We start from the raw sequence: 26613 nt of genomic DNA, 5'->3' as shown, positions 1-26613 counted from the left end.
AATCATCAAAATTAAACGAAATAAACATTTGAAATATATGAGTTTGTATGTAATGTATGAATATAATATACAAGTTTCACTTTTTAAATGGAATTACTGAAATCAATCTACTTTTTCATGATATTCTAATTTTATGACCAGCACCTGTATAAACACTTAGAACAAAGTTCATGATCTGCTTCGAGCCACTTGTTGGCAGACTGAAACCCTTTCTTGAGAGGAGTCTTACGATAACATGCAGCCAGAAAAAATATCTACTGGTGGTTGGCCAAAATGTCCGCTACAGCCTACACAGCATGTTTATCTGCCGCTGAGGTCACGTACCCGCCAGCCATATAGATGAGCTGGCTTCCACGGTTTGGTGGAGGGGGGAGCTTCATCAGCGTCATCTCCTGAAAGATTTTCGACAGGAAGTCCTTGCAGGAGTTGGCCTGGAGTTGAACAAAAGGGCGGCAGCGGGTCAAACGCGTACAGCCGGCCAACGGGTGAAGGCGTTACGCTGATCGGTTTAAAATGCGGAGCCAGCACGCGGACCTACCTTGCTGAGGATGGGGCAGGACAGGAGCTGGTTCTTCAGAAACTTCGGCGGCAGAGCGTAAATATGAACAGCGTTCAGGAGAGCGTGGAGATACTGGGACCTGCTCTCCATGTCCCAGCGGACCCAGTTCGTGCACGCTTTGTACACCTGCAGACGAAATTAGCTTGATATACATTCAGTGTAAAAAAAAAAAACCAACACCTACGAAGTCAATTAACACATTGGGCCAGTGGTTCTCAAACTGTGGGACTTGTTTTTGCGTTACACAAACCACGTTGCCGTGACCTGGATAGTCAAGGTGGGCAGATCTGAGTGATTGTGATAATATGGAGGTCTTTTAAATTTGTATTTGTTGGGTTTTTTGTGCACAGATTGATGTCCGGGTCATGCTTTTTAGAGCGATTGCACACTTTTGTTTTATTTCTCCCCATTTTTGAAGAATCTGAGGTTTTGTTTTTAGTGTTCTCGCAAAGTAGAGGTCCTGTTTTATTGTTCTTTATAAAAAAATGTAAAAAAACAAGCAAAAAAAAAAACCCAGCTCAGATCAAAGGAGCATTCTGGGAACAAAATGTCACAAAAACAAGTGAACTTTTTCTTTAATCCACACACGTTACAGGGACATTTGATTAATTTTGTTTTAGTCTCGTTGAGCCGAGGGCTGATCTGGAATTTTTCCAAAGCGGGGCACGGCATGAAACGTTTCATTACTCATTAGGACGACGCAAGAGGAGGGTGCAAAAAACACAAGTACACTGAACGTCCTAACTGAAAGCTTTAAGAACCATGTTCAGTGGAAATAAATTGATTATTTGAGCTCCATATGGCTTTATTAGACTCTGAGAATGAAATACAGGCTCTTATCACTGCCTGCCATGATGAAAAGTGGGTGTTAAAGCTTGTGTGTGTCTGTTTGTTTTAGATCTGGGTGGATTTTAATGAAACTCTCAGAAAGCGATGTAGATCTTCAGCTGATTTAACCAAATTCAGGAGGGGCTGTGATAACTAGAAACCTCAAAATGGCTTTTATTCTGTCAACTTTACGGATAATGAGCTAAGATTTGGCGTGGTAATAGCCGAGAGTCATCCCAAACACATGGTCTGAGCGCTGAAAGATGACTTGAGATTTTTGTTTAATACTTCGACACGCAAGGAGGCAGGCAATGTGCGTTTACTCATATGGTTTTAATTTATCGGGTGTGTTCCCGATGATTCCACATACCTCGGACTCACAGAGCACCTTCAGGCTGTCCTGACTGATGAGCTCCAGTAGCTGGCAGTGAGACAGGCTGAAAAACTCCTCCTCTTTGGTCACCTGGACAAAGAAACCCGAGAGCGGACGACTCAGCCAGGTTGAGCCGAGCGACAGATTCACGCGGCTCACAGGAAAGAAAGAAAGGATGACTTCCAGGCACATTTAAATAACATGCAAAACTTTTTAATGATTGCCAAAACAAAAGAATGTGCGTAATGTACGAGCGGGAAGCGGGAAGCAGGAAGAGCAAAACTGTTGTGTCAGGTTTTTCAGATGTGAATCATTCCAGCTGTATTGTTCTCAGACTGGTTAAAGCATACCTGGAGCACATGTCATGACTTCTTCGGGCTTACATAATTAAGACAGCAGCCCGCACAGGGAAAAGCCCATCTTCTGCAGAAATGCTACAAGTTTTCAAAGGTTTTAATGAAACCATCTGACTTGACATGGAATTCTTATCAACAGGGTCTCCCTGCACACACATATAACTCCTATTCTTAATCCAGAAGGTTTAATCTGATGTTGGCCCACCTTTTACAGCTATAACACCTTCAGCTCTTCTGGGAAGGCTTTCCACAGGTTTAGGAGTGTTTCTGGGAGTTTCTGACCATTCTTCCAGAAGCTCATCTGTGAGGTCAGACACTGATGTTGGACAGAAGGCCTGGCTCTCAGTCTCTGCTCTGATTCATCCCAAAGGTGTTCTGTCAGGTTGAGGTCTGGACTCTGTGCAGGTCAGTCAAGTTCTTCCACACCAAACTCTATCGTCCATGTCTTTATGGACCTTGCTTTGTGCTCTGGTGTGCAAACATGTTGGAACTGTTCCCACAAAGATGGGAGCATAAAACAGTACAAAATGTCCTGGTACGCTGAAGCATTAAGAGTTCCTTTTAATTGGAACTAAGCCCGCACCATAATTCTCCCTGCAGCAAACTCTACACCTGGCACAATGCAGTCAGACAAGAACTGCTCTCCTGGCAGCAGCCAAACCCTGACTCAAACATCAGATTACCAGTCAGAGAAGCACGACTCGTCCAGAGGACACGTCTCCACTGCTGTAGAGTCCAGTGGTGGCGTGTTTTACTCCACTGCATCCCACGCTTTGCACTTGGTGATGGAAGGCTTGGATTCAGCTGCTCAGCCATGGAATCCCATTCCATGAAGCTCTCTCTGCTCTGTTCCTGAGCTAATCTGAAGGCCACATGAAGTTTGGAGAGCTGCAGCTGCTGACTCTGCAGAACGTTGGTGACCTCGGTGCACTTTGAGCCTCATCCTCCTCTGAGCCACTCTGTGATTTTACGTGGCCGACCACTTTGTGGGCAAGCCTACCACTTTGTGGTCAAGTTACTGTCGATCCCAATCGCTTCCACTTCCACTTTGTTATAATCCCACTAACAGCTGACTGTGGAATATTTAGTAGGGAGGAAATGAAATTTCCCGACTGGACATCACGGCACCACGCTGAAACTCACGGAGCTCCTGAGAGCGACCCATTCTTTCAAATGTTTGCAGAAGCAGCCTGCACGCCTAGCTGTTTGATTTTACACACCTGTGGCCACGGAAGGGTTCGGAGCATCTGGATTCAATGATCTGGATGTAGCGATACTGTGCGCGTTTTAAATAATGGCGTGCACGTTTGCTCCTCACCTCACCGAAGTGTGAGCTGATGTACGTTCGGCACGTCTCGTGCAGCTTCGTGCACCCGATCTCCTCCGCGAAGCGGGAGATGCCGATGACGTTGGCCGGCTCCAGGTGCTTGGTGAGGAAATCGCAGCAAGCTTTGGCCACGTCCTCCATCTGAAACCTTCACGGCAGGAGGGAGGAGATTAGGAGAGAGCACGTCTCCGAACGCAAACCTCCGCCTGCTTCTGAGCGATCTCCAGCTCCGGAACGCTCACCTCGTGGCAGCCAGGAGGAGATGCAGGACGCACTTCTCGCCCACGGTGATGCGCGACGTGTAGGCGAAGTCGATCAGGCGCCCCACCACCTCCGGGCAGACGTCGCGCAGCGTGACCTCGGAGGCGCTGCACTCCTTGAAGCCCCTGGTGAACATGGCCCTGAAGTAAGCGCTGCTGGAGGCCAGGACCACCTTGTGCACCTGAAAGCACACGAGCGCAGAAGAAGAGTGAAGCACTGCACGCAGAGTCAAAGGCTGACAGCCCAACATCCCTCCGCTTCACAGGAACTGACAAAAAGTTACAAATGATGAGCAGATACATCAAAGCAGCCAGAACGTGAGATTTTCCTTTAAAGGCTGATTTGAATAAGACTTTAAAACACAAACTTTTTAAAAAACAATGACTTTGTATTACATTTTATTGCATTGTTCTTCAGATATGTCTTGTTTTATGTGGATAAAACAAAGTTAATAGTGAATTTATTGTTATTAGGCAGCATTTGAAAACAACTGATTGCATATATACGTGGTCAAAGTAGTTAAATATGTTTAAAATAAGTAAATAACCAAGTTAATTCTATTAAATAATATCAAAACCTGCAACAAAATGCAACAGATTTGATCTCGGACTGTGATTTGTCTCTTTAAGAAATTTTAAATTAGATGTTTGTTTTTTTTAAATGTTTTTGACAGAAAAGTCATCAAGCTCACCGTCTTCGGATTATCTTCACTTTAAAGTGGGGTTTGTATGGAGTATTTATGAAGAGACAGTATCCTACCTGCAGCAGACAGCAATCAGAGCGATTTCAGTGTGGAGAATCTGGGAGAAATTCTGAATAGCTGCTCAGAAAATGACCAAATGCGTTGTTTTTTTTACACTTTATCACGTTTTGCATGAAACAGGTACTCTGACTAACTTTTTGCAGCAAGGTGTTTTGCAAGATAAATACCAGAAAATAGACTGGGGGCCATTTTCAGATTTCCCCAATAAAACGTTCCCTGGACCTGCGATGATAAATAATTTTAATTTGTTTAAGACGGTGGATTATTTATTTATTTAAACGGTGCCTCGCCTGAGAAAAATCCCTTAATTTCTCCCAGATTCTCCAAACTGAGATCAGACGATTCAGCGGTTCGCAGGAAAGAAAGGACTTCCAGGCTCATTTAAATAACATGCAAAACTTTTTAATGATTGCCGAAACAAAAGAATGTGCGAGCGGGAAGCAGGAAGAGCAAAACTGTTGTGTCAGGTTTAAGATGTGAATCATTACAGTGGATTATTTATTTATTTAAACGGTCCCTCGTCTGAGAAAAATCCCTAAATTTCCCCCAGATTCTCCAAACTGAGATCACTCTGACAGCTGTCTGATTAATGTCCTGAAGCTGATTGACCTTGAGGATGAACAGATCTGTTTAAATAAAAACGGTGATATTAGTTATTAGATCTGTGGATTTTTTTTTGTTTGTTAAAAAGCTTTTTAAAAATGGTTTATTTGTTAGATTATCTACACAAAAAAGATGCAGAAAAATAAAAATAATATTAGTTCTGCACAAACAAAGTGAGGCAAAATTGTAATTACATAGAAGCCATATTAAGACACTTAAAGTGAGGTTCCGTGGGAAACGTTACACGTAATTATCTCACCTGCTGGAAGAACAGAGCTGAGTTCTGACAGGAGCGAGCAGCTAACGGCTGATCCGCGCCCAAACAAAAGTGGGCGGCAGACATGTTTAAACCCCTCCAATCTAACAAACTTCGCGGCGTGTCGCGCGAACGCCATTTTAGCAACGTTTCCGCTTCCATCAAATTTGCATCGTGCCGGTTTTCTGTCAACTTTGGCGCCAATTTGCAAGCACGAATGGTACGCTGGCAGCGTGGGCCGCTTCCTGCAGGAATACGATACTTCTGCCAACGTAATAAAAGCGAACTGCTGAACTGACAGAGGTGTAACGGTTTATAAAACGGCGATAACGTGAGCTGCAGGGAGGGTGGAGTTGATTTAAGACAGCAACACTTTGGACTTGGCTGTGCTTGGACTAGATTTAAAAAAAAAAAAAAACATTTGAATTCTCTCTTTAAGTGGCTGAGGCTCCTCTGTAGGTATTATTGTGGAAGTTGTCGGCGTATATCCTCCACAGACTGATAAACGGCTCCTTTTACCTCATCAAACATGACTTCACAAGCATACTTAAGGTCTTGCAGCCATAACTTTTATGGGCTATTTTGTGTGGAGAAGAGCAGCTTGGGTCAAATAAAATTAAATAAAATTTAAAAAAAAACCCACCTAGAATTATTTTCATACTAATTTACCCCTGGTAACTGAGCTAACGATGCAGCCTGAGGGGAATTACTCCGATTACCTTGAAGTTCGTGGCCCTCTCCTTGCACGTGACCCGCAGCACCAGGTCGCACAACACCTCGTGCCGCCTGAACTCGTCCATAGCCAGGAAGGAGCGCGAGGCGTGGCTCTCCACCGTGTAGTCCAGGTACCCGGAGCCACGCATGGAGGGCACCACGATGGCGGAGAAGTCCGAGTCGCACGCGGGCCGTTTCCTCCTCAGGCTGCAATGCATGCTGGGGGGGGGGCGGAAGGGGCACTCGGCTTGAAGCGACTCGGGGCCGAGTCATACAGTCTCAAGGTGCTCGAAGCTCGCTCTTATCTCGACTTTTACAAAGGCGGACGTTATGTTGCGAGCTCCATTTTTGCAAAAACAGAAGAAAATTTGAAAAACTTAGTTGATATCATCCAGAAAACAAGGGATGCAAACGGTACTTTTCATTAGTAGTAACAGGCGGAGCCAAAAGGCCAAAAAAAAATCCAATCTAATGGAACGACTCGGGGTCACGTGTTGGGAAGCATCAAGTAAACTCCGGCTCAGACGGGACTGACAGCAGACGCGCCGTTTAGATCCGCTGTGATGTCTCCGAGGGTTTTCCCGACAGTTTCCTGCTCCCATGAAGAGAGGAAGAGCTTTGCAGGTGTGTTGGAGAGACCAGAGGCGTTCCTTTACACCGCTCCCGTTACGACGCTGCGGAGGAGAGAGAAAGAAAACAAGTTTGGTTACAAAGAAAGCCCCGGTAACTAAAACCCCCCCTACGTGTGATGGGGATGTGAGCGTCGCACACGTCGGGTTTCACTTCCTTTCGGCTCAAATAGGGAAGCTTTCCTGAACGTTTCACCTCAAGAAAAGGGAAAGTTTGACTTCTGGAACTGTTACAGTGCTATAATTCAGACTAATATTAACATGCTTCTGAAATGAGCACGTTTTATTTTGAAAAACAGACGGACTTGACTTCCAGACGTGAGAAGGAAACGACATTCTTGAAAATTCTCGAACGTTTGAAAGTGTTTGGCGGTCTTGAACGCAGCCGAGTTGCACGAAAGCAACTCAGCTCGGTTCTTCTCGTATCCGAGCTGCAGCGGCTTCGCTTCAAGCCCCGCCGCCGTCCTGCAACTCGGACCCTAAAGCTAAAACCAAACAAACCGAACAAAGGTTGTCGCCACCTGTCGTCTTTTTAGACGTGGAAACGAGAATCAGTATCGAACAGGCCCTCGGTAAGGGATAAACCTACAGCTGGTTTTGTGGCTCAGGCCTGGCGGACTCATCACACTGATGCGTACCGGCGGCGTGGTGGCATGACGAACCGTAGCGTGCCTGCGGACGGCGATCAGATTAAAATGCAAATCTGCGAACGCCGCTGGAGGGAAACGAGAGTGAGATCTTTGTCTCTGGCGGACGGCCCAGGGGGTTTTCTGGAAACGGGAGGCAGCGGTGGTTGGTTCGAGCCTGCCTGATAAGTCGGGAAAAACGAAAACAAAAAAAAAATCTACTTGATTTCAGTGTTGCACTGTTCAAAGCCAGGAGGAGAGCTGAGCGATCAGATCTGCTCGGCCATCTCTGCTGATCGTATGACTGAAAAAAAAAAGAAAAGCGGTCAGACGAGGGAGCGAGACAAACACAGCGGAGGAGAGGCGAACGTAAAGCGATCGGGGAGGAGGGCGAGGTCATCCGGAGAGAGGGTTGGAGAGGAAAAGGGAAGCGATTCTCGGAAGAAAAAAAAAAACAGCCGAGTTGGGCGGTTTTCCGTAAAAAAAAAAAAAGGGGCTGCCGTTGTGTTTGGCTACCTTCCTGTCATCTTCGTCTGCTCAGGCTCTGAGACGGTTAACGCTGACATGAGTCAGGATCGTTTGCTGCACTTCAGCTCCAGGCCACTGCTGTTTGGGAATTATTTCCCTGGAAACGGCGAGGCCTGTCGTCGCCCTTTGGCCCCTTTTGCCTCTGAGCGCAGGAGAGAAAAGGGGTGCAACGAGCGGGGCGGACCGAGCAGGAAGGAGAGCTCGCCGTCTGCAGATCGCCAAAAAAAGCCTGCTGACTTTAATCACAGCTGTCGATGTTAAGCTGCAATCGTGTGTCGCAAGGCCTAAATGTGCTGAACTGCAATGACTAGACAGATTTTCAAATCGGAATCGGACAACTTATCGTGCGAATTCCTCGTGTCAAAAGCGCGGTCTGACAATGGAGCTAAGCATCCGCGGCTTCTGCTCAACCAGCTCGGGAGGTATTCCGGCCCCCGGGGCTCGTTCCATGAGCGTGATGTCGCCGCCGCCGCGGATCCATTATGCAAATTAAACCGGCTTCGGCTCGACGACATGCCACAGCTGGTCACACCTGCATGCACCAGACGCTGCGGGTGGAGCTCGGCCCGGACTGACCGGGAAAACCCTCCCTGGCGTCACGGTCAGAGGTGAGAGGTTAACTCAAAGTTAGCAGATTTTTACGAGACAGACTGAACATATAACCCAGCTCTGAAGCGGCCATGTAGCCGTTCTTGTCAGTTTGCACCCGTCGTCCAGGCGCAAACGGCGCTTTGACGAGATTTTTACGAGCCCTTTCCTCAAATTAAAACCCTCGTTTTTAGTGCATCTGTTTGCAGAAGGCAAGGCCGAGACTGGCTGTTCAGCTCGCAACAGATGCCCAAATACGACAACTTGATCACCTGGAAGCGACGAAGAGTAAGATTCTCCGAAAACCAACCTGAACAGGGACTGCGTTTGGGATGAAGTCTTTCTTGGGGGTAAAAGAGAAACTGGAGCTGTACGATGTGCTCAGCAAGCGAGCGGACGGGTTGCACAACGCAGTAGGCAGCAACATGCTGCCTGTGTTTACCTATAAAAGAAAAAAAAAAAGAGGGAGGAGGCTGATGATGCCTTCACCCTTTCATAGGTGAATACTTTCAACCCAACACGCCGTTTATCCACAGGCAGCATCCATTAATGACGCCAGGAAAGGAGCGAAGCGAGTGCTTCCATGGCAACGTGAAGCTCAAAGAAGAATGGTTGGTTTGGATGTCTGACGTGTTTATTTTGGGGAATAAATCTAAACGATCATGGCTTATAGCCGAAGTGAAATGGTGACAATCAGGACCGAGATGGCCAGAAAAAAACGGTACTGTGGTTTCCAGTGCAAACTAGGGATGTGAGGGTTAACCCTGTCCTACGTGCACATGCGTGATGCAACAGCCTCTGTGGAAACAGCTGTGTGCCGACGCAACTTTGGGATTAGCTCTAAAAGCGTCGGTTTCACGTTTGCTCGGGAGGAGGACCGCAGCAACGCCGCAGCAGCGCAAACAAAACGCCAAAAGTGGGCTTCGCTCTGATCGCGGGGATCAACTAATATTCCAGAAAAGAAAAAAAGAAAAAAGGATCAACTTATTTACCGTCACACGTCACGTACAGACTGCACCGTATTGTAAATTTGAAACAAGTGGACCTTTTTTTAATTAAGTAGTAAATAAATAAAATGCACAGAATCATTATTTTCTTGTATTGCATCGAATCAGAACTCATCCCAAACGGCTGTATTGTATCATTACGTCATTGTAACCATATTGCCTTTGCGGCTCACGCATCTTTAAAGAATCGGCTCGTCGTATTGAGCTACTTAGCGTTTCGGCCACAAGCCAGAGACGCACGACCCTGGCGTCCAATCATTTCGCCCGAAACCGGCTCCGGCGTCGGAACTCCCTTTCCGAACCTCAGTCTCTGCGTCTTATTCTGGACTTTTCATCAACTCTGGGTTAAGTCACGTCAGCGAGATTAAACACACACGTAGCGCACTGCAACAGGCAGGGGACGTGCAGATGTTTGAGAGGAAACATGTGGAAACCTGCTTGAACGAGGGCCAACAAGGTCAGGGCGATACAAGCTGCCTTACAGAGTGACTATGACGTTTTATTAACGCAGTACTTATTTTCACAATTCAGCCGTTTACAGAATCACACACAGGCTCTGACTCCTTAAATACCTTCTTTTTCGCTGCGCTGGTGGCTCTTTTAGTCCCGACTTCCTCATATTTAAAGGACATTTAGTCGTCCTTTTCTCGTGAATGAAGGCTGGGCACAGTTTAGTGCTGTGAGTCAGAAGGTCATTCAGGTGGGACTGAACTCGTTTTTTTTTTAAACACGCATCGGTTCACCTGGTAATTCCAAGAAATGCTCTCTGCACACGGCTTCAGCGCGTCACCAGAACGAGCTTGTTACGGCTCGACTTTTACCCACGGCGCGTTTCAAACGAAACCACACTGCTGAGCTGAAACACTGGCCCCGATCTGTTTACATACAGAGCCATTTAAGCAAAATTAACAGCATGTTTTAACACATTCCTGTACGTTTCGCACACCCATTGGAAACTACTAGAGTCTAGGGGCATCGAAAAGGATGCATGAGATTAACCTTATACATTATATATATATATATATATATATATATATATATGAAGACCTGGCTTTAATAAAAGTCAAATCACTTAAACAGCTCATTTATTCCTTAAACAACCTAGAAAACCGTCCATTCGTGTGTTCACATATTTGGGACGTTGGGACGCCACTCACCGCTTCACAAATGAGTGAAATTAGGAGTTACGGACGAGATAAAGCGACAGGTCTGTGCAGAAAGAAACAGTCAGCTCTGCATCGTTTCGCTGGACACAGGACGCCCAGATGTCCTCGCCAGGCGTCTCCTGAATGGTGGACATCCGTCTCGGCTCACGGTTAAGGGTTAAGGGTTAAGTCGGCGTGATGCAACCTTGCAGGTATGATGATTACGATGATGATGATGATTAGGGATGTGACGTCTCGTCGATAAGCTCCAAATCAGAGCACGCCACCATCTGGATCCAAATGTTTATTCTGTGATAAATCACTAACAATCCTTCCTGTCTCACTGCTCTTTTCGCCAACATAAAGCAGCATATTTATACAGATTCTAACATAAAGACAGCTTTTAAACTCAGATTCTCGAGTGGACTTTTTAGCCAAATTCTTACTCTATCTATTACACTTTTAACCCATTCAAATATGCCTGATTGTCGTTTTTAGCATCACTTCTGTGGCAAAACTCCAAGTTTCATTGGGGCTTTCTTGTGCCCTGACAACCAAGGCTTTCTATTCTATAAAACTTAAAGTTTATGAGCTGTTTAAGCCTCATTTTAAGTGCATTTAAGGGTGAAAGTGGCTCCACAGCAGTTGCATTGTTATAAATGATGAGCTGGTGTCAAATTAAACAGGGGTTTGTTTGTTTTTTAATTAATAAGGGGATTTTTCGGAAATAGAAATAAAAGAAAGCGGTTTCAGCGTAAAGGTGTCACGTCATAACGTAAACAAAGCGACGCAGAGCAACAGTTTTTGTTTGTTTCTGGGGGTTCGCGCAGAAATAAACTCCTAAAGGCGCATTTGAACACACCAGACGCGTTCAGGGTGCCGTCCCCCATAAGATGGTTCTGTTCGGGGGAGAAATTAAAGTCTCGGTAATTTGTCCCGAAGCTGCTAATGAGCGGTCCCACTCACCTGGAAGCCTGAAGCCAGCTGTCAAACTCCCGAGTCACCGCAAAGACAGGGACGGAGTTAAAGAAATTTCAGGAGTTTCAGTCCGGAGGGGAGGGGGTGTCGAAGCCGTATCGTCCTCTCAGGAGCCCGACGTTCCTTTTCCTGCTGTGGGGGGAAAACGTGCCGACTTGACCGTACAGACTCTCCGGGCTCACGCCCAACAAATAAAAGAAAGGGCTGTGCTGCGTTCAGGGGCGGTGGGAAATTTCTACACCGACATGACTCTGCAACTTTTCGAGCGTTGAACACATCCAGCGGGCAGCGCGCGCACGTAGAGCAGCTTGGCCAGTGTTGCCAGTTATGCGATAATTATCGTATTTATACGAGAGTTTTAAAGTTTGTACGATATATTACAAATAGTTTTTTTCATGTTGTTAGTTGGGTTTTTTTAAGCCCAGACGTACGATAGTTTGGGCATTTCTGTGCACAGGAAAGATAAGGCAAACAATTACACATCATCAGAAAAGGTATGCTTTGACAATGAAGCGCGCAACCCTCACTCCCCTGCTGCGCGCAACTTTGCTGATAACAAAACACATACCAGGACGCGCACACAAACACATACACACACGCGCGCGCGCGCGCGTATTTACCCATACACACACACCACCAATGAAAAAAGCGCACTCTCACTCCGCACAGACAATAGTTTTGATCAAAATACAAGAGTTTTAAACCGACAATACAATGGTTCGCAATTTCTTACCTGGCAACCCCCTGAGTCCGGACAGCATTCCTCACAGAATCCGAACATCAAACAAAAGACAAGTCAGTTATGTAAAAACTACCACAAAACACACACACACACACCCTGTCAGGAGGTCAACCTCAGCGGGAATTTAAAAACTTTGAATTTAAGCCAACTTTGGTGGTAAAGGATCAGATCAGATTACTGTGTTTTGCTGGAAAGAACAGCTGTAATTAAATAAATAAAATCAGCAAACATCAAATTGAACAACACAAAACAATAACCTAAAATACATGTTAGAAAAGGAGGAGCCCTCAAAGATCTAATGAAGGCTTATTTGTTCTTAAATTCCAATAAAATGACTGATCACCCAATGCGTGACTGTTTGCGTGTTTATTTGTCAGTCTGTTGGCAAAATATCTGATGAACCACCAGACGTGTTTTGATGAAACTTGCAGAAAGTAGTCCCTGGATGTACATCTACAACTCATTAGCATTTGGAGTCAACTTGATTCAAGATGGCCGCCACAGCCAGTCAACCTAAGCCAACGCAAACACGGTTGTAACTCGGCCGTTTTAACAAATATTGAGCTCAGATTTGGTGTGGTGGTAGCTGAGAGTCATCCCCATCACATGCTATAGGTTGTAAACAAACAACATTAAGTGACAAACAAAGGGAGCTGATACAGATAAGTCAAGATTTACGGCGATAAGCATAACAAGCGGAGTCAGAAGTTTGTGTAATCATGGATTTAACCTTTCATTCAGGGTTGCAGAACAAACTCGCGCAGCGGTAATAAAACATGGCAGCGTGAACGACACGTGTTTGGATGTACTTAGACACCCTCTACCTAATAAAAACAGGAACCTTCAGGGCTGTGTGCAGGAGGCCCCCCCATTTTAAATCTTGTTTAAAGGGAGGATAAATAAAGGGCAGAACTAGCTGTAAATATATCCACACGTCTTATTTAAACAAATGGAACTGATAAATGTGCAATTAGAGCTGGTTGACATAGATTTTTTTTTTTAATTCTCTGTCGTCATCTGTAAAAAAAGGCTTCAGATTTCCTGGAGCTCCTCCTGGAGCCTGGAGGATCTTCATGTCATCTCCAAAACAGGACTGGGTGACCTCCGGGTGACCTCCGGGTGTCATCCTGCTCCGTCTTGTTCAGACGGCTGATAGACTGAACGGGAAAAAGAAAAAAATCTACAAAGTCATTCACAACCACCTACGCTTGTTAGCAACTTAATTACCTCTGCCATGTTTTTGATAGCGTCTGTCTGTCTGTTTACAAGATTACATAAAACGTTAAGAACGGATCGTCATGACATTTTCAGGAAACGTCGAACAAGGAACAAGGGATTACATTTAGCTGCTGATCTGATCAAAGGTCAAAGGTCAGGGTCACAGATCAGCCTGTGCTCCAACTCTGCAGCTGTATAACAGAAAAGTTAAACTCCACAGCTGGACACCTCATGGGTCAAGGGTGATCACCATTGATTTTAAGGTGACGGGGGTCAAAGGTCAAGCTCACAGATGACCTTGTGCTTTAACTGTGCAACCACGTAACGGAGGACAATTAAACTGCACAGCTGGACTTCCTTAGGTCAAGAGTGATCACCATTGATTTCAAAGTCACAGGGTCAAAGGTCAGCATCACAGCTGATGGTGTTCTAACTCTGCAGCTGTGTAATGTAGGAATGTCAAACTGCACAGCTGGACACCTCATGGGTCAAAGATGATGCCTGTTGATTTTAAGGTTCATGGGGTCAAAGGTCAAAGGTCACAGGTAACCCCTTTGTGAAAAACTTTCTCTGCTTCTACATGTGACCCTTTTGTTTCTGGTTGTCTCCGTTGGTTTGTTTGTCTGTCTGTTAGCAAAGATCAGGTAAAACCTAATGAACAGATTTGGAGGAAATGTTCAGGAAGTGTTGAGGTTCTTCCAAAAAAAAATGGATTCACTATATCCGGACTGCACTGTCTTTAAACCACTCTCTGGCCTTGGTGGAGGTTTGCGCTCTCTGAGTGCTTCTAGTCATTTCTTTGATTACATAAGAAGCAAATTTAGGCGCCTTTTTTTCTCTGTGTCAGAAGTCCGAAAACAGAGACTAGAGTCAGACTTTGTTCTACATCCCCCACATAAATTACACTGGTCATAGAAAAGATTAGGATTTGACATGTTTGAGCTCGGTATTTCTGTTTGAGGACAAGGGAAAAAAGTCCTTGTCAGGTACTGAAAGGACGGCAATCAAGCCTCAGCGAAATAACACCTGACACATGATGCCGTCTGTGTACGGAGAAGAAAAGAAAACTAACCAGGCCGTACGCACGAGCGGTTCCTGGAAAGCAAAGTGCTGCAGGCTGTTCCTATCTGTGCAGCGTAAACTGTGGGCACAGAGCTGGGACGCCGCAGCAGAGTCGCAGGCTTTCGCTTCTTCAGAGCGGACATTTTCAGGAAGTGGCCTGCATGTAGGCACCGTGAGCATTCAGAGATACAACATTTGTTATTCAGTTCGAAGGCAGGCCGAGCAGCGAGCAATGACTTACCCAAAGGAAGAAAAGCGCAGAATTTGACCATGACGGATAGCGAGCCTGCTTCATTGTATGATCAGTGTTTTAGAAATGACTGTTAACGCTTCATTATGTGTTTAGAAACACACAAAAATAAAGCATTAAATCATTTTTCAAGGGGCCTTTAACAGGAAGTGGTATTAAAATATTATAACTTCCTGAGGCCCATTGAGGTTCATTGCACTAGATTTTATGCGGTCCAACCTGCTGCCCTTACTTGTGGAGACTAGCTCTTTTTTTAATTTTTTCGGTTTTCAAATAAAAATAATACATATTTTTAAAATTACCTGCTTAGTGTTCAAAAACATTGTTTGTTTTTCTATATTTATGAGGACCTACTAATCCCAAATAGCCAGGGGGAATGAAAAATCCCCACCAAACAGAAGCTCGAAAACGAGTATCTGAAGGACAAGACTGTCTGCGGGGGGGGGGGGCAGCAAATGTATAGGGGTCACCACAGCCCCACCCCCACCCCCTCTTGGTGGCACCCCTGCCAGTACTTTAAAAGAAACAAACAAAAAAAAAAAAAAAAAAAAAAAAAAAAGGGAACCACAACACAGCCCTGAGGGACTCCTGTTTTAAGAGGTCGGGCAGATTCGCAGATTCAAAGATTAGATATGCGTTCGATACGAAAAGCGGAAGCGTACTTTTTCACAAACAGCTGCTTTCAAATAAGTCTGGGATGTTGTGATAGCCTTGATAGCGCCACACCTTGCGACACTAAACACACAGAAACCAAAACAAGGTGAACTGCACAATAACTATCTCCCTCGTTTGATGTGAAGTTCCTCAGCAGATTGTGTGTTGTGTTGTGTTGTGTTGTGTTGTGTCACGGGGCTACGCTGATTGTTTGATCTGAAGGCGCTCGTTTTCACACCAAGATGGACGTATTCCCGTAACAGATTTGAAAAATAAGCCTCACCTTGATTGGAGTTATGTAAATAAAACATTTACTCATTTACAGTAAGCTGTGCTTTTTCCTCTAAACGCCTGCTTCGAAAATGATTCGCCCGTGGTGAGTCACTTAATGAAAAGAGCAATTAAAGGAGCGGTTCTGGACGATGTCAGGTGGCCAAACGCTTCTGTAGCTACACTAAATCTCCTCGTGGGTTGTGTAAACTGAAAGGAGGTATTCGAAGCATTTCATGACGAAAACATTTCGCTCAGGGCTGACAATAAGAAGCCGAAAGCAGCCGTACTGGTATTACAGGCACACGAGTACCACCATCACGCCAAACAAGTTAGCAGCAGAATCGAGTGTAAAACATTAAACTGTTGCTACTCCTGTTTGGTTTGCATCAACTCTTATAGGAAATAATGCAGGGAGGAATGCAGTCCTTTGCCTTTCATGCCACAGCTTTAGACTACGACCAGCTTACTGTACGTTGAGAAATGACGGAGTTGTAGCGCCATGTGCAATCGCATGCATTATCGCAATAAGTCACGCTCAAAGTATGTATTGTGAGGGACTCTCAGCTACTACCACGCCAAAATTTAGCTGAGTATCTGCAAAACTCACTGAGTTATATCCATTTATGTGTTGGTTGATGTTGATTAGATGTGGCGGCCATCTTGAATCGGGTTGGCTCCACAAGTTAATCAATTGTAGACGTACATCCAGCGATTCTTTTCTGAGACTTTCAATAAAGTCCGTCTAGTGATTCATGAGATATTTTGCTAACAGACACACTGAGTTGAGTCCAAATAGTTAACAGCAAACTTTTAAACGAAGATCTCGTGCAATCTGTTCGTGCTCAGACACTGTGTTAGGGGTCAGTCTCAGCTACTACCACACCACAATTTTAGGCAAGTACCTGTAGAAGTGACTATGTTGTGGCCAATTTTGTGTTTTTTCAGTTTAGATAGCAGTGGCGGCCATCTTGAATCGGGTTGACTTCACAAGTTAATCAGCTGGAGACGTACATCCAATGAGGACTCTATGCATGTTTCATCCAAATGCATCAATTGGTTCATGAGATATTTTGCTAACAGACACCTACACACACATACACACATAGACATGAGCATGTCTTTGCCTGTGTTAACGTTTCTAAAATCCTAATGAGAATAAGATTCAAAATACTTGGTGGAAGCAGAAACACTAAATTTAAAAACAACAACCATGCTTGTATTTTAGGCCAAAAGTAGCTTTTGTTGCAGACAACGAGGACGAGTGCGAAAAAGGAAACGCCGTCTGCTCTGCAGGACTTGAACACAACTCCACTGTAGTTCTCCAGGAAGGGAACAGCAAAGTGCAGCAGCACGGTGACACAGCACTCCTCCTCTGCCTCATCTACATCTTCATCCTCCTCTCCGACAGCGTGTAGGTGCTGCCCTCTGCTGCTTCGACACAGAGGCACAAGCAGCACTAGCTTCCCCCTTCTCTACAAGGAGCCTTTTCAAAATAAGAGCTCTGAGCTCACATCAGGTCCACGTTCACGTTGTTGCAGAAAGAACCGACGATCAAACTTGGATCCTGTTATCGCCTGCTGCCAGGAAAGGCTGTCGATCCTGCGATTCCAAGCGTGCTCGCATTTGTCTGTTAGCGAAATATCCCGTGAACGGCTGGGCGGATTTTAACGAAACTCTCGGGGAAAAAGTCGCTGGGTGAACATCTACGACTTATTGTTGTTTCACGCCAACCCCATTCAAGATGGCCGCCACAGCTGGTCGACCTTAACAAACACAAAACTGGCTTTAATTCAGCCAGTTGTACAGATCTGGAGCTGAGATTTGGTGTGGTAGTAGCCGAGAGTCATCTACGACACATACTCCAAGAAAACTCCAGTCTGTCTGTTAGCAAAATATCCCATCAACCACTGGATGGATTCTAACTCAACTACCAGAAAGTACTCACTGGATGTGAAGCTACAACTCTCATTAACTTTTGGAGCCAACCTAATTCAGGATGGCTGCTACAGCTAGGCAACCTTAGAAAACACAGAAATGAGTACAACTCAGTCAATTTTACAGCTACTCTTCTTGAATTCGGCGTGGTAGTAGCTGAGAGTCCTCCCCAACGCGTACTCTGAGTGTTGTGTTCGAGGTTTGACCCGCGAAACCTTATTCAAAACAACATAAAATCCTAAAAAACGTAAAGTTCAAGTTAGTGCTACCTTACAAATGCAAAGGAATATGCTTATAGGTTTACAAGCGTTTTAAAAGCAAAGGAATCGCTGCTGGTGACTAAAAGCCAGATTCGTCAATTAAGCTGTAAAACATTCAGCAGTATGTTTTATTTTTAATTTTTTTTTTCTTCTCGGTGAAAAAAAGGTGGATTCTCAGAGCGAGCTGCCAGCCCCGACAGAGGGCTACACTTCATAAACCTGAATCCTCAAACGAGGAGATCCCATCAAACGCAACCTTCTCGGCGTTTGATTGTGGGGGTTTTTTTTCCCCCTCTGCGTTCTTAATTTTAATTCCTTCGCGCTCGTTAGCAGCAACACGCTGGGTCCAGATGGGAGGAGGCAGAAGAAGAAGAAGAAGAAGAAGAAGAAGAAGAAGAAGAAGAACTCAAAAACAAGAGGGGAGAACCTCGGGCCAAGAGATAGAGCGGGAGCGCAGTTGACGTACATCTGTCATGCATTATTGCGGCGAATGCCAGCGCTGTTATCCTGGCTTTAGAAACTATGTGAGGAAGAGGGGGGGGGTGTCGATGGGTCCTTCAGAAAGGCCCCTGTCTGGATCCTCGTCCTGTCTTGCTGCTCCTTTTTAATGACTTTTAAACGCACGCACATAAGCACACAGAGAACAGAAAACGGATCCTCGAACGTTAGCGCGTTCCGTCTGGTTTCCTCGCAATGATGCGCACACACACACACACACACACACACACACACACACACACAAACCCGCTATCCCCCTATGAATTCCTCTGGAAGGAGTCAGCCCTCTTCATTCCTCTGGACAGAACTTTTTCTTTTTTTTTTCTTTCCTTAACAAGGTACTGATGGTCGTGACCTCCTCTTCAAACAAACCCTTCCCTTCAATCAGCAAGGATTGTGGAGCTGGGGCTCAGCCGAGGCCTGTGGGTATTACAGAGGAAACGTCTTGATTCTCCTTGATTGCTCCCCTCCTTCTCCCTCCCTCTTGTCTGTCCGTCCATCTGTCTGTCCGTCCATCTGTCTCTCTCTCTCAATTCTCTCAGTCCGGAGCTCCTGTTGTCCTCCGACTGTCGACTGTCGGCTGCCTCAGTGTCCAGAGCTGCCCTCTCTCTCCTCTCTTCGTCCCTCAGTCAGAGTTTTAAGGCCGACCTTTTATAACTTTAATCCCCAAAACAGAAGCAGGACGTTGTTACCTGGTTAAAACATTCACACATTCATTTTTTTATTAGCATTTTGTATGTTTTATTTGAAGACTAACTACTTGGACTTTTAGATTTAGTAACTTTTGAAATCTGCTTCATCTTACTTGCTCTAATTTTGACCTCCTATGCTACTTTTAGCATTTAGATACCCTTTGGCTACAAAAAGCTTTTAGCCAGCCGTTTGCTACTTTTAGCTAACCGTTTATTAGTTTCGGTTACTGTTCTGCTACTTTTATCTCTGAGCTAGCTTTTAGCTTCTAACCAGCCTTTGTTACCATAAGCTTTTAGTTAGCTTTTTGTCACTTTTAGCTTTGGTTTTGTTGCTTTTAGCTTTTTAGCTAGCCTTTTGATACTTGTAGCTAACATTTTGCTACCTTTAGCTTTTAGCTAAAATGTTGCTGCTTTTAGCTAGTGTTTTGCAACTTTTGCCTTTTTGTTATCCTTGTGCTACTTTACGTTTCTGGCTACCATTTGGTTTTGTTTTTTTACTTTTAGTTAGCCTTTTGTTACTTTTAGCTAGCATTTTGTTAAATTCAACATTCAGCTAGCCTTGTGATACTTTTAGCTAGGATTTTGCTACTGTTAGCATTTAGCTAACCTTTTATTGCTTTTAGGTAGTGTTTTGCAGCTTTTGGCTTTTTGTTTGCATTGTGTTACTTTTAGCTTCTGGCTATCATTTATTTATTGATTTTTTTTACTTTTAGCTAGTCTTTTACTACTTTTATCTTTTAGCTACTCCTAGCTTTTTTTTTACATTTAGTTTTGAGCTAGCAGTTTGCTACTTTTGGCTTTTAGTTAGTGTTCTGTTTCTTTTAGCTTTATCATTTTAGTTTCAGCGCCCGGCGTTCACACTGATCCACCGCTTTAATCAGATTTTATTGCACATATTAAATTTGATTATTTAAAGTGAAATGACAAACCTGAAGCTCTGACTCTTTACTGCAGACTAACAAATATTTAAGGATCAAATGATTCCATCAGGGATTGTTTAGTGCTACAATGTTAGCATCAGTTCATCCTACAACACTCAGTGTTTTTATCCCAACACTAGGTTTGCTAGAATTAACACATTTAGTAGCATCTTTGAATTTTCCCTGACTTCAAATGAATTTTGAAGATTGTAGCTTTTATTTATTCCTAACATTTCACAAGAAAGTCTCACATCTTTTTGAATTCTTCGATTTACATTCACTTTTAAAATCTTGCTTAATATGAAAACCTTTTGTTTTTGCCACTAATCTTTACCTGGTTAATCATCTAGATTAATCTGCAGGGGGAAAGTGTAACACAGAGTAATGAAAAACTTACATAAAGAAGTCGCTGCATTCAGGTTTTCTGTCCTCTATAAACATCAAAGTCATCAACACTGTTTAAACATTGTTTTATTAAAAAAATAACACCTAAAAAGAGCCTTTTGGGTGGAAACAAAAGGAATAAAACTGGGATTACAGACCTATTTCCTGTTTAATTATGAAACCCGTTGCACGTGTGTTTATCCATATTCTGCTTGCTGACTGTAAGCCAGCTGTGTTATGTAAGCTGTTTGTTTTCAGAAATAATAAATACATCGTGATGCAACTTCCTGCCGGCTGCATTATGTAAAACCACAACGGCGCATCATTATCTGCAATTAACACACCGCATTTCCATCGGCTCGAGACTCGTCTCTGGTTGTCAATGCGGGGTTTCTTTTGCTGTTTGTAAAATGAAAAAAAAAAGAATATAAATTAAATAAATTCAATTAATTTCAATTTCAATTTCATCACCATATATATATATATATATATATATATATATATATATATGGTGATGAAATTGAATGTTTAAAAAACTTTTGACTTAAAAATTAACTTTGAATTAAACGCGTTTCAGTATCACTCCTCGCTGCTAGTTTAGGCAAGTCGTAACTGAGACCCAGTCAATATTATTAAGGATATTTTTTTTAAAACTGGAGATTTGCCCACACGCAAGTGAGAATAAATGAGATTTTCAAAAACTTAGTTTATGGTGTATAAGTGTAAACTCAGAATACGGAGCTTATTGAAGATGATGCCATCGCAACATATGTGACCTAGAAGCCAAAACAACAATGGAGCAGTTTTTATTTTTATTTTTTTGATCCAGATTTTCATTTCTTTATAAGGCAGCTATATTGTCATTATATACAAAAAATATATAGTTCATCCTATTGCCATTAAACTTTGATTTTGTGCTAAAATCTGAGAAGAAATTTCAAACAAGCTGCATATGTTTTGAGAGGATCTTTAGCCAAGCTCAGAAAGTCCCTTTTTTGTAGTTTGACATGTCAATAAAGAAGATATTTTTGTCACTTTGTGATATAATATTCTGCATTTTTGTTCGAATTCTACAGAAGCCGAGAGAGAACATTTTTAGAAATGTATTATCATGACATTATCTCAAGATAACAAGTTAAACATATTTATATGTCTTGATATAACGAGTCATTTATCACAGTTTACATCTATTTATTTAGACCCATGAACACCTATTTTCTCTAGAAGTTATTTCAAATAAGCAAAAAGAGTTACGCTCAAAATGTCACGTTAAAACACATCCATGAATGATCATCTCCAAGTGTCGTGACAGTGATACTCATGGATAAAACAGGGATTAACACAAGAACTACCCAATTTATACCATTTAGCCTTTTATTTTAGATAATCCAATAATTCCCTGGAGATGACAAGATCAAAACTTGGTTAGCACACGATAACAGGATAGCTACCCGGTGTTTTAGAGATTTATTACTAGCAGCTACAGTTGTTCTTGACTTCTGTAAGTTTGGGTAGAAAGAGAAATTTATTTAGGCGTTGTCCACGGGGGGAACTCAGTTTTCCAAAAAATAATCTTGCCATTTGTCATTTTGAATAATAGAAATATCTTCATTCACATGGAAACACCGAAAACAACCCAAACAGCTGTAGCGACTATGCCAGGCCTGTGGGTGGCGCTGCAGCGCTGACACAAACATTACAGCAGAAACAGGAAACAAGATTTGATGTTAAATGCTCGCTTGATGCGAAACGTAAACACAACCGGAAGACAAAGACGCCCTCGGGTCATAGGTTAGGTTAGAGGTGGGGCTATGGAATCCATCCGTCCATTTTCTTTACCCACTTCTCCTTTCTGGGTCATGGAGGAGCTGGTGCCAATCTCCAGCAGTCACTGTGTGAGAGGTGGGGGACACCCTGGACAGGTCGCGAGTCCACCACAGGGACACATAGAGACAGACGAGATAAACTATTCAATTCATGTTCTCACTCACACCTAGGAACAACTTACCAATGAACCCAACATGCATGGTGTTGGTCTGTTGGAGAAAACCGGAGTATCCGGAGAAAGGCCCCGGTCCGGGCTACGAAATCATTGTTTTCTAAGAGTTGTGTTTTGGCCGTCTACATGAAAAGTTTTATTTTATTTTATTTTTTAAATACAGTTTTAGGGCTCCTAAAATGCCATTTCTGTGAGGACACGGCGCTGAAATGAAAAAAACAAAAAACTTGTGTATTAACAAAAATATCACTTTCAGAAAAGTCACCCGAGTAGCATAGATGGGGCAAAATTCAAACCCAAAAAAGTTTTATAATCTAACTTTCTAAAAATCGGTGAACGATCTAAATGCAGTTTACTATACAATATACAAATTTTTGAGAAACCCTCATTACCCCTGAAATAAAGCTTTTCACCCTGAAAAGGCAGTCGTTACGTGGCAGAAGTCACCCCACCAAAGTAAGATACACATTTTTTTACTGCAGCGAGGGGTTTTAACAACATGCCACAGGGAGATTTGTTTGCACAGTGGTGGGCTTCACGTGCCTCAAAGAAAGCCGACATGAGGTTAACACTAAACATGTTCCAGGCTCGATTTTCTCACGTAGCTGGTGTTACATGGAAGGCTTCATCTTATTTTGCTGCCTCTCATCGTGTTGTATGCAGCGTTTGAAACTGAAGGTGGAAATCTGCATATATGTGACTTTTACAGAGGTTATTGAGATGTCATTTGCAAACAAAAGCTATAAAAAAAAAAGAAAGAAAGACAGTGATGCAGCGTTTTCAGTAACCGGGGCCAAAACGGTGACAAACGCTCATCATCGGTTTGCTATCCTCGAATAAAAGAGTGAATAAAAGTTTGCCGGAAAGTGACAACGGAGCCCACGAGGGTGCCCGTAAACTCTTTTCAGATTTCCCGTACGGTAACTGCGGGGCCCGAGCGGGAACAAGAGGCCTCTCTGGGCGAGGGAGAAAGGCGGACATTGTTGAGCGAGGGACCCAAAGGTCGTGATGGATGTTATCCTGACACGCTGCCTGGACTCCCACTGACTCACCGCTGCCTCCGCTAAAAGAGGACGAGCGGGACTGATCTGTGTACGCCTCCGCCCGTGCATTAGTCAAATATTAGTCACACCGCTCCTTCAGACACGTGAGGAGAGTTTCCGTTCGGCGGGCGGATTTCTCAATCACAATGTGACCCAACACGATTGTGTTTCCTCTCCCTTGCTTGTCTTGCAGACGCCCACGGAGGTCCTGACCGGTTTCTCTGCTGACATATATGGCAAAAAAAAATCTTCCACGGGATTAAAAGTCGCCCTTATATCCCTGTTCTGAAGAATTTTATCTCAGATTATTATCTGGTGGCTGTCATTACCAAAGACAACATCTCTCCTAACACCATAAATTCAGATTTATTTTTATGTGAAAGTCGTTCCCGTCGTTAACGCTTCACATTTTAAATCCATGTGTGAACTCTGATTGGTCATCAGGGAGTTTTTTATGTAAATCTCACAGGAAAATCAGAAAAGATTTTTACGTACTGAAACAAAACGGAGGGATTCTTTAAACTTCTTGTTTTGTTTTGTTTGTAACTATAGAGCTCAACTGAAAACAATTTTTTTAAACTTATTTTGAATATTAGTCACATGGGATTAAGCAGATTATATTTCTTCTCAATACTTAATTATCCTTTCTACATTTAGTCTTTCTTTTCCAAACAGAAAACACTATAAAAATGACACTGTGAAATGTTTTGTGACTTTATTTAAATGTTTTATGTTTCGTTAAATGCTCCGAGTTGTTTTTATTTTGTTTTGTTGTCGTCTTTTAATAAAAGGGGTGTTTAACATTTTTCTTTTGATGCTTTATTATTGTTTTCTTCACTTTGTCACATTCTCTTTAATGTTGCCTAAACAGCTTGTTTTATTTTATGTTTGTTTTTGTTTTTTATCTTGTTGCATTTCACGGAAAAAATATTTTCTTTTATTTGCTTTTTCTGTAGCCTTTTTCAAGATAGCGTGTTTCTTTGTGGGGGATCTTATTTAGAAAATAAATGCTACACTTTCTTTTTTATATCTTTAGTGGGCTGCGTCTTTTGTTTTCAGGTTTCTTCGTTGTTTCTTGTTCAAAAGTAACGTTCTGATGTTACCAAAATCGCGTTCAGAAAGTTTCCAAAAGGACGTCCTGACGGGGGCCACTGACAACCTTTTGATATTACACTAAAGTCAAAAACAATAACATAATTAAAGGAGTTTTTATTGTCCTGTAGTTATATATTGGCTTTTTTAAAAACGCTACAAAATACTGGGGCTAGTGGCGGCAGAAGGGTCTTTTTGGCGGCACCACTGGTTGCTATAGTAACCAACATGTTTAGATTTTTTCCTCTTTTACAGGAGATATCACAGCACTACTGAAAACAAATGTATATTTACTGTATATTTATCCCACATAACATCACATCACCTGCTAAAGTACTCAGTCAAAGTAAGACTTTACTTCTTCTATATTAGTTCAGGCAGATATATCAGAAGACCCTTTCAGGATCTTCGTGTTTTCCTTTTTTTCTGATGATGGCAAGTTTAACAATACTGGCATGCTTTGAAAGAAATCAACAAACTGTTTAATGGCACCAGCGAGAGTTAATTAGACACGAACTGTTAAAATTGCAACATTGTGAGTCATCCATCTCTTAGCGCAACCTTTGACCTTAGGGTAGTGTTTCACAGGGCCAGTATTTGAAAATAACGGCCTATTTTTGTGCACTTTGCTCACACATTGGTACCCTAGCACAAAACGAGACCCTCCTCTTCTCCCTTTGTACCCACATTTATGATTTAATTTACCGGAGTACACTTTTGAAATGAAGATGGGCAGATTTGGACCAGTTTTTAAATGATTGTTATTTAGCGTAGGGGCAATTAGATGTGGTAGGGTGGTAGGTAGGGAGCTCCAGTGCAGGCGTCGAAGCACAGCTCCGGCACTGGAGGATTACGGAAACTAAATCAAGAAGGGGTTTGAGCCGGGTTCGAGATGCGTAGCGGTGACTCCGCAGCTGCTGTGTTGAACGCGCTCGAAGCTCAAGCGACGAGGCTGCGAGACTCGTGAGGAAACGGCGAACACTTGGGAGACATTTCGGACACCCCCTCACGGATGCTGTTCAACCAGCAAAGAAACGTTTAGGGCTAATTGAAGTCGAAAACTTAAACCTCTCTGTGTTGTAAACTGGTAAAAAAAAAAACGGCATAAAGGTTGATTGAACTTTAATAATAATTTCAAATTAGTTTGAAGATGGTTCAAGGGCGGCTTTTGGCCCTCGGGCCTTGATTTTTTCTTTTTACTCATTGTGATTTATGTTGTATATGTATGTCATAGACTGTTAGCATTTATGCTCACATATTTGCTGAAGGTCATCTCGGCTGTTAAAACTGCAAATAACTCGCCTCTACACCGGGCTGTAGAGCCAAACATCCACCGTCAGGTGACTTAAACAAGCGTTTAAGATCCTAGAGGTGGATGCGGGCGTTTACAGGAGCCTAGGTGATTTCTTAGCAATTAAAAATATGTTTCTTTATGTGGGAAAAGTATGCCAATGAATGAAAAAAAAAGAGGAGAAGAACAGCGCAGATTTGGCAGCCTTCCTGTAACACTCAGTGAGTCAACAGTTAGAAAGTGTGAAAGAAACAGTGATTCAGTGAAAGTGAAAGGCTGTGACTCCGACCCATCATTGAAGTGGGGGGGAGAAAAAAAAGAGCACTGAAGACTGCGTGGGAAGCGAGAGAGGGAGAGAGAGAGAGACAGAGAGGGAGGGAGGGAGGGAGGAGGGGCCTAAAAAAGTATGAACTTGTGTATGATTTAGCTGCAGGAAGCATTAAGAAGGAAAAACACCGCAAACGGGACGGCGCTGCTTCCACTCTCCCAGGCTTCTCCAAGGAGCACTTTTCCTGAGGGGGGACCTTCCTTTTGCCTCCCACAGTCATCGGGTCACGCTTTTTTCTCCCCCCCCCCCTCCAGTGCGCCCCCCTCTCTCTCTCCCTCTATCTCTCCCGAGACTTGTCTTCTTAATATAATCCGGATTTTTTTTTGGGAGCCGTGCCCCCCTTTGCTTTTCCCTGCCTGCGCCGTGCGTAAACCTGTGCGGACAACAACGGGACGGCACGAGGACGCGGACTCCGCGTAGAAAACAAGGCT

At 43.5% G+C, this 26613-nt stretch overlaps 1 protein-coding gene across 5 annotated transcripts in view; it reads right to left on the bottom strand.

The window, feature by feature from the left end:
- The window catches only part of keap1a (kelch-like ECH-associated protein 1a), a 40664-nt gene that overhangs the window by 5963 nt on the left and 8088 nt on the right, over positions 1-26613 (bottom strand). The window contains exons 1-7 of one of the 5 annotated variants that reach the window (XM_025006266.2): positions 11530-11814; positions 6046-6714; positions 3686-3885; positions 3435-3591; positions 1758-1850; positions 539-685; positions 325-431 (exon numbers count right to left, since the gene is read on the bottom strand). In XM_025006266.2, the coding sequence (XP_024862034.1) occupies positions 325-431; positions 539-685; positions 1758-1850; positions 3435-3591; positions 3686-3885; positions 6046-6258 (917 nt within the window). In that variant the 5' untranslated portion in view covers positions 6259-6714; positions 11530-11814. Of the gene's footprint in view, positions 1-324; positions 432-538; positions 686-1757; positions 1851-3434; positions 3592-3685; positions 3886-6045; positions 6715-8721; positions 8808-9990; positions 10237-11529; positions 11815-26613 lie in introns of those variants that run through there. The other 4 variants (XM_025006252.2, XM_025006257.2, XM_037977883.1 and 1 more) reach the window with 4 other exon arrangements.

The sequence above is a fragment of the Kryptolebias marmoratus genome, linkage group LG10 (genome assembly GCF_001649575.2).
Source record: "Kryptolebias marmoratus isolate JLee-2015 linkage group LG10, ASM164957v2, whole genome shotgun sequence".
In the NCBI taxonomy this organism is placed as follows: domain Eukaryota; kingdom Metazoa; phylum Chordata; class Actinopteri; order Cyprinodontiformes; family Rivulidae; genus Kryptolebias; species Kryptolebias marmoratus.
Note: the sequence above shows the minus strand (reverse complement) of the source record. Positions and strands in the feature narration are given on the sequence as shown.